This window comes from Sciurus vulgaris, assembly GCF_902686455.1.
Source record: "Sciurus vulgaris genome assembly, chromosome: 11".
NCBI classification, from domain to species: Eukaryota; Metazoa; Chordata; class Mammalia; order Rodentia; family Sciuridae; genus Sciurus; species Sciurus vulgaris.
In genome coordinates, this window is record NC_136472.1 from 7,424,777 (window position 1) to 7,432,647 (window position 7,871).

Sequence of the window (7,871 nt, forward strand, 5' to 3'; positions counted from 1 at the left end):
AACACCCCCAGCACCTCCCTCTTGCACAGACCATAGTTCTTCACGGGTGCGACCTGGTCCCCATCCACCCGTCTGGCTCTCACCCTGACTTCACACATTTCCAAGGTACCTTGGGGAGTTGCTCCCCTGTAAGAGGCAGAATAATCAAAACTGTGCTTCCTTGGACAGGAAGTGGAAATGGCATCCCTCTTGCCTCAGGCTGCACTCTGTCTCCCTGATCACCTGCCACGCAGGCCAACTTCCCGATCCCTTGAGAAGGGTTCATTTATTTAAAAATCAACACGTAAGTTAGGGCTGGGCACTGCTGCGCATGCCGAAGAAACAGACCCAGCCTGACTTGCTCTGGGCGGCCCTCTTGGAGGAGCCTTACCTCAATTAGCTGATTTCCTGTGAAGTCTGCACTATTGCATTGCATTTTTCTAGAATGGAAATAGAAGCACAGGGAGGTGAATTTACTTGCCTGAGGTTTTACAGCTAGTAAATCAAAGAGCCAGCTTTGTTCCAGAGTCTTGAAACTGTCATTAGGTAGGGGGTCTGAGAAGGCAGAAGGGAGAGAGACCTCAGCGCAGCCCTGGCAGATCCTTCTTTTTTTTTTTTTTTTTTGGTACTGGGATTGACCTACTCAGGGACACGACCATTGAGCCACATCCCCAGCCCTATTTTGTATTTTATTTAGAGACAGGGTCGTGCTGAGTTACTTAGTGCTGTTGCTGAGGCTGGCTTTGAACTCGTCATCCTCCTGTCTCAGGCTCCCCAGTCGCTGGAATCACAGGCATGCACCACCGTGCCCAGCTGCTCTTACTCAGGAAGCACAGCGCAGGTCACCGTGGTCTGGTCTTTCTGGATCTGTAGGTTGATATCATCCAGTCAATGGATAATGTTTGAAATATACCAATATCATAGGCCTCTAACAATATTTTTCTGTTGCTTTATTAAGTCTAAAGAATAGACTGGCACATTTAAACTAGCATTTTATTTAGGCATTAATCTCTTCGACTTAAGGGCTTCTAAGAATTTGTGTCTGGAGGAAAACAGGATTGTGTGTAAAGATGAGGGTGCTCATGGAGCTTCTTAGATTCAAAATCACAGTTCCTTTCCCCTCCCTGTGGGTCTCCTTTCTACCTACCCTCATTTCTTCTAGCCCACCTCCATATGACTAATGAGGCGGAGTGTCATGAAAGCTTTGATGGACTTCAGAGGCAGGGACAATCATATTTAATTAGTGGAAATCCAACAAGAATTCCTAATAAAAAATTTATATGTCCCACAGTTTGTAGTGTGGTTTTACTCATCTCATTTTACGAGATGAGGCAGTATAGAGTTGTGGTTAATGGCACAAGGTCTGTAATCTGATAATCCCAACACTTGTTTCCCACCCTTGCAGGGAAGCAGACTAAGGTGTTTTGGGCCTCTTTTTTGTGCCTCCACCTTCTCATTTGTAAGAGGAGTACAATAAAAGTATTTACTACAGGTCATTGTGAGAGTTAAATGAGATAATAATGCCCTTAAAGCACTGAGCACTGTGCCTGTCATGTAGCAAGTGCTCAGAAAAAAATTAAATGATACAAAACAGTATTGTATTTTATTGGTCAAAGGCGATACATCGAATGTTCTGGGCCCATTAAGCTTCGCAATAATTCTGGGAAAATTTTGTCTTTATTTTACAGAGAATAACAGCACATGCCTGTAGATCTCAGGCACTGTTCTAATGCACTTTGCAGTCTGTCCTCAAAACAATCCTGATAGGTGCTACATGTTATAATCACCACTGCACAGGGGCGAAAACAGTACCAGTTGACGAGCTTCAACGACTTCACAGTCAGCAAGAGGCGCAACCAGGGGTGTTGCTTCCAGAGTCTCTACTAGTAACCATAGCCTTAGGAAACACTTGACGGAATAAAGACTACCACTCCCAGTAACACACCGGCTTCAGGTTCATTTCAAACCCTGATTATCACCATGTCCAGCAGATGGCGCTCTAGCGCGCAGCAAGCAGCACGACTTGCCTAAGGTTCGAAACTACCATACCCACAATGCTGTGCGGGCATTGAGGTCCCGCTCTCCTGCTTGGCTGTCTGAGGCAGTGCCTGTGCGCGCTCCTTGGGGAACGTGTGTGTTATAACCCTTCGGATGATCTCTTTGAAGGCGGCAAGTTACGTTTCTTCTCTCCTGCTACCCTGCCTGCCTTCTTGGTTGGAGAACGGTAGGACCCAAACAAGGCTCCCTTCGTGGCCTCCCTTGCCCTCGCCTAACGTGAGGACCCTTGACCTCTGGCCCAAGATGGCTGCGCCCAGAGCGTCGCTTTTGGTGCTGCCCTGAGGTGAACTAAGACCGAAAGCCCTGCACCATGTCGAAGCTGAGCCGCGCCACTCGGGCCCTCAAGAAGCCCGAGGCCAGCGGCGTGATCCGGACCATCGTGCGGGCAGGCCAGGCCTTGCCCGGGCCCCCGCTCGGCCCCGTCCTGGGTCAGGTGCAGCGGCGGCGGGAGCCGGGTGTGGGAGGCGGGAGGGCGCGAGCCGGCACGCGGGCTCTGCCACCGGGGGGCTCGGCTCGAAGCCCGCCTCTGCCTTGTCCGTTGGGCCGCCCCCGCCTTGCGCCGCGGGGGACAGCGGGGCGGTGCACACGAGCCGTCCTGCCCCGACGGGACGCGCGGGCCGAACCGGGCGGAGGGGAGCGGGGCGCCCGCGGCGGCGGCAGGCGGGGCGCGGCGCCTGGCCGCGGCCCTGACCCTGGCGCTTCCCGCGCAGCGGGGCGTTTCCATCAACCAGTTCTGCAAGGAGTTCAACGAGAGGACGAAGGACATCAAAGAGGGCATCCCGCTGCCCACGAAGATTTTTGTGAAGGTGCGGAGAACCGACTGGTCGCTGGTTCTGCTCCCGTGCTTCCCTCCCTCGGCCCGGCCGCGCGGGTTGCCGCCCTGCCCCTGGCTTGGCGCGGACCTTCCCATCCCTGGGCTCCGGTCTCGCCGCTTACACAGTGAAGACTAGACCACGTATCTTTTTCCTTTTCGCTTCTCTGGTACCGGGGGTTGAACCCAAGGCCTCAGGCGAGCTAGGCAGGTGCAGTGCCGCCGAGCGACATCCCCAGCCACTTTGTCTATTTTATTCTGAGGCAGGGTTTCCCCGAGTTGCCGAGGCTGGCCTTGAACTTGCAGCCCTCCTACCTCCGCCTCCCTACTCTCCTGGGATTACAGGTGTGCCCCACCAAGCCCAATTTGGACCTCCCTGGTCCTGTCATTTTGCAGTTCTTCCCCTTGACCCTCTATCACTGGGGCTTCCATCGAAGAAGTTGGGCTTTAAATGGAGTTGACAGGGATGTTTCCTGCAGATCTATTTTTCCCTAGAGCTTTTTGGTCTGTTCCACATTGAGAGGAGGAAGAACGGGACATTAGAAGTTCCCTGGGCCTGGGCACAGAAGAATAGATTGCCATGTTTCTTTTATTCTGTTAAGCCTGACAGGACATTTGAAATCAAGATTGGACAACCTACCGTTTCCTACTTCTTGAAAGCAGCTGCTGGGATTGAGAAGGGGGCCCGGCAGACCGGTGAGGGCCAGAGTGGGCACCTGAGGTGCTGGGGGCTCTGGAAGAAAGCAGTAACGCCTGAAGAACAGTAACACCTGAAGTAACACCTGCTTGTTCCTTCCCCCCAGGGAAAGAGGTGGCAGGCTTGGTGACTTTGAAACACATATATGAGATTGCCCGTGTCAAAGCTCAGGATGACGCCTTCGCCCTGCAGGATGTACCCCTATCCTCTGTCGTCCGCTCCATCATTGGCTCTGCCCGATCCCTGGGCATCCGTGTGGTGAAGGAGTGAGTGTCCTGGGAGGTGTGGTGTGAAGCTCTTGATTTGGGGTCCAAGCTGAGAGGGTCCATTGTAGTCAGTTAACTTTTGACTTAAAGGACCCTGGGTTCTTGGGGATGGGGTCTGAGTTGAGTCCTCACTCATTCATTTGGAATACACTTATTAAAAACCTTGTATGTATTTTGCATCATTCTTGACATTGGATACAGCCAGGAATGGGGAGTCATGCTTGGCCCCCTGTGCAGGAGCTCACAGTCCTGAGAGAGAACCATAATGGAGCCTTAGACTGCCAGATGGTCACTGTTGATAAAAGAACAATGGGTGCCCTGAGAGCAGGGAGGAGGGCTTCTGTTTTACCTGGTGTATCAGTGAGTACCTTTGTGGGGAGGTGGCATCTGAGCAGAGTCCAGGAAAAAGAGGGCAAGGACTGGGGGCAGATGATCCAAGTGGTGGAAAGATCCCTATGAAAGGTAGAAGATAAGAGAGAGAAGCAGAGTTCAGTGCGTTCTGGGAATGTAGTCCTAGTGGCAGAGGGGATGTGGTCAGAGTCAGGGACCAGTCAGAAAGGACCTTCTGTGTTGTCCCACATTCAGACTTGATCCTGAGGCTAGCAGGGTCCCCCTCAGTGTTCTTCTGATGATCTTAGGACTTAGTTCCTGGAGGAAGGTGTTGGATAGGCGATGTCTGGCCCAGACCAGATCAGGGACAAGAGCAGCCCTCAACCCTTTAGCAGTGTCTTGCTGTTCGTGTCATGCCCCATGCCAAGGCCGACAGTTGTCTCCCAGGAATGGGGTTGATCCTGGAGCAGAGATAGACTCAACTCATCTCAAAGCTTCACTTTGTCCTTGCCCTCAGGAGCACATGGTTGGGGCCACAGAGGAAGGGCCAGCTAATCTGGGTCAGAATACAGCCAAGGGCCAAGGCCCCACGGCATGAGCAGGGCTTTAAGAAGGAGATAAAATGCTGGGGGGCTCTGAGGGAGGGTGGCATTCCTTGCAGAGAAAACAGACAGCAAAGGTGTGGAGGCTGGGAAGTCCAGGGAGAGAAAGGGGCCCGACCAGCTGGGCTCTGCGATGGTGATGGGACTTTGTGAGCTCCTACCTCAGACTGGCTACTGACCAACCATCTGTCTTTCTTCACCTGCAGTCTCAATGCGGAAGAGCTGGCAGCCTTCCAGAAGGAGAGAGCTGAATTTCTGGCTGCTCAGAAAGAGGCAGATTTGGCAGCCCAGGCAGAAGCTGCCAAGAAGTGACCCCTGTCCTCTGCACTGGAGGGGTCTGAAGGAAGCAGCTGAAAGGGGTCCAGCAAGAAGGCTGTGCTTAGGGGAAGGAAGGGAGTGTGTTTTCCTGACTTCAAATGATGTGTTTTTTCAAATCCCTTATCAAGGGCTCAATCCCTAATAAACATCCTTTGTTGCCACATACTGTCAATTTCTGCCTTGAGATCCTAGGGAAGGGGATGAGTACTTTTTATATAATTATTTAGTTAGTAGTGCTGGGGATGAAACCCAGGGCCTTATCCATGCTAAGCATGTGCTCTTATCACTGAGCTAAACCCCCAGCCTTGAGTACTCAGCATGGACTGATTAGTTAGCTGCCCTGTGAAGTAGATAGGGGTCTTCATGCAGCTCCTCAGATGTGTAAACTGAGGTTCAGCCAAGCAAAGTAACTTGCCCAGTGTCTTAGTCTGTTTTACATTATTACAACACAATACCGGAGTCTGGGTACTTTATAAAGAAAAGAGGTTTATTTGACTCGGGATTTTGGTGGTGGCTGTAAAGTCCAAGAAACATGGCATTGGGGTCTAGTAAGGGCCTTCTTTGGCTGCATCACAATGTGGTCAAGTAGAAAGGGAAACATGCAGAAGGGGCCAAGCCCACAACCCCTTCTCCCCTAGAGACCAGCATTGATGCATTCATGAGAGTGGAGCCTATGACTTGGTTACTTTTGGCTAGGCTCTGCCTCTTAGAGCTTCTACCACTCTTAAACCAAGCCTCCAGCTCATGAACCTTTGGGGAATAAACCATGGCACTCAGGTTCTGAGTTGGCACTAGAGGTGGGAGTAGAAGCCAAGCCTTCTGATTAGACATCCTGTGTTTGGGAACGGAGCTGTAGTGGAAGAGCCCTAGCCTGGTCCTCAGGACCACGAAATAAATGAATATCAACCAATTGATCTTGTGTTCTTTCCCTTCCCAGGGGTGAGAGATGCTAGGACTCAGGAGTATTGCTTGTTTTCCATTAGGAATATCTCTCGGAAATGCTACTTCAACAGAAACAACCCTGCAGGAGATTTCAGATCACAGCCTCGGGCAGGGTTACTACATACAGCGTCCCAGTTCCTGAGGCCACTCCCAGTTCCTCTGTTAAGCTGGGTTTTGTCTATTTTTTGCAGTGCTGAGTAGGAAACGCAGCAGGTAAAGCCAGCATTCTACCACTGAACTGTACCCCGGCCCTCTACTAAGCTTCTGCACTTGGTTCTGGGTGAGGTGTTACCACGAACTAGTGCAGGTTCTCGCCACAGATGTGCAAAAGAAGCAAAGCTTCAGCAGGTACCTGCCCCAGAAGTCCTCAGGAAGCCCTTGGCCCCGTTTGCCCTGTTACTCAGAATGTCGAGAATTCTTGTCCTCTCTAAGAGGAGTGGAGAGAGAAATTTGCATTTATTGGGCATCTGCATGTGCTAGACACATTTTTATACTACAAAAATTGGTAAGTATAGAAAAACACCTTTAAGAAAATTAAAATCTGGAGCTGGGGTTATGGTTCAGTGGTACAGCACTTGCCTAGCATGCCTGAGGCACTGGGCTCGATCTTCAGCACCACATAAAAATAAATAAGTAAAATGAAAAATTTTAAAAAGAAAAAATTAAAATCTGTAATCCCACCATCAAGATACTCCTACTGTCAATGACTATTCTATTCTTTTTTCTCTGTGTTTGTATTTATACTTAAGAATTTTTAAAAACAGATTGGAGGCTGGGGGCATTGCCTAGCATACCTGAGGCCCTGGGTTCCACCCACAGCACCCCAAAATCAACCAAAAAAGGAGCCCATTTTCATATTCAGTTGTAGTCTACTTTTTGTTTTTTGTATCAGGAATTGGACCCAGGGGTAATCAACTGTTGAGCCACATCCCCAGCCATTTTTTTATTTTGTAAAATTTTATTTTTGTATTATATTGCATAAAACCCTTTATTTATTTTTTTGTGGTGCTGAGGATGGAACCCAGTGCCTCACACATGCTAGGCAAGCCCTCTACCACTGAGGCACTACACTACCCCAGTTGTGTTTTTGAGACAGGGTCTTACTAAGTGTCCCAGGCTGGACTTGAATTTGTGATCCTCCTGTCTCAGACTCCCACGTTGCTGGGATTATAGGTGTGAGCCACCAGGACCAGCGTGTTTTTGCTTGTTTTGTTTTGTTTTAATGTTGTTTAGACTGGCCTTGAACATCTAGGTTCAAGTGATCCTCCCGTCTCAGCTTTCTGAGTGCAAGGACTACAGGCATGCTCCACTGTGCTGGACCACTAAAACAATTTCCATGACGGCTTGTATACTGTCTTATTGGTGACTATAATTTATTTGACCAAGTCTTCAATTGTTGGGTATTTTATTGGTTGCATTTTTTAAAATTACAGATGGGGCTGGGGATATAGCTCAGTTGGTAGAATGCTTGCCTCACATGCCCAAGGCCCTGGGTTCAATCCCCAGTACCCCCCCACACACAAAAATTACAAACAACTTATAATGTATAGTTTTTAGTTGATTGGTTTATTGATTGGTACCAGGGATTGAACCCAAGGGTGCTTAACCACTGAGCCACATCCCCAGCCCTTTTTTATATATTTTATTTAGAGACAGGGTCTTTCTGAGTTGCTTAGGGTCTCAATAAGTTGCTGAGGCTGGCTTTGAACTCACAGTCCTCCTGCCTCAGCCTTCTGAGCTGCTGGGATTACAGGTGTGTGCCCTTATGCCCTGCTCTAATGAATATTATTTGTCCAGCAGTTTTTGAGCTTGCATGTCAGGCCCTGGCTCTGGGCGACCACCACTGAGGACGTAGTTATCAATGTGAT

The 7,871-nt window shown here is 49.8% G+C and overlaps 1 protein-coding gene across 2 annotated transcripts; it reads left to right on the plus strand.

Annotated features, from left to right (window-relative positions):
- Positions 1–2,198: 2,198 nt before the first annotated feature.
- On the plus strand, positions 2,199–5,222 carry MRPL11 (mitochondrial ribosomal protein L11). 2 transcript variants are annotated; one of them, XM_079104654.1, is made up of 6 exons: positions 2,199–2,470; positions 2,748–2,843; positions 3,116–3,193; positions 3,451–3,544; positions 3,652–3,811; positions 4,950–5,222. In XM_079104654.1, exons 1-6 carry the CDS (start codon positions 2,348–2,350, stop codon positions 5,053–5,055), a joined length of 657 nt encoding a protein of 218 aa, XP_078960780.1. In that variant the 5' UTR covers positions 2,199–2,347; the 3' UTR covers positions 5,056–5,222. The 2 variants fall into 2 exon arrangements, with proteins under 2 accessions (XP_078960780.1, XP_078960781.1); XM_079104655.1 differs by lacking the exon at positions 3,116–3,193 and having other exon boundaries at positions 2,239–2,470.
- The last annotated feature ends 2,649 nt before the right edge of the window (positions 5,223–7,871 follow it).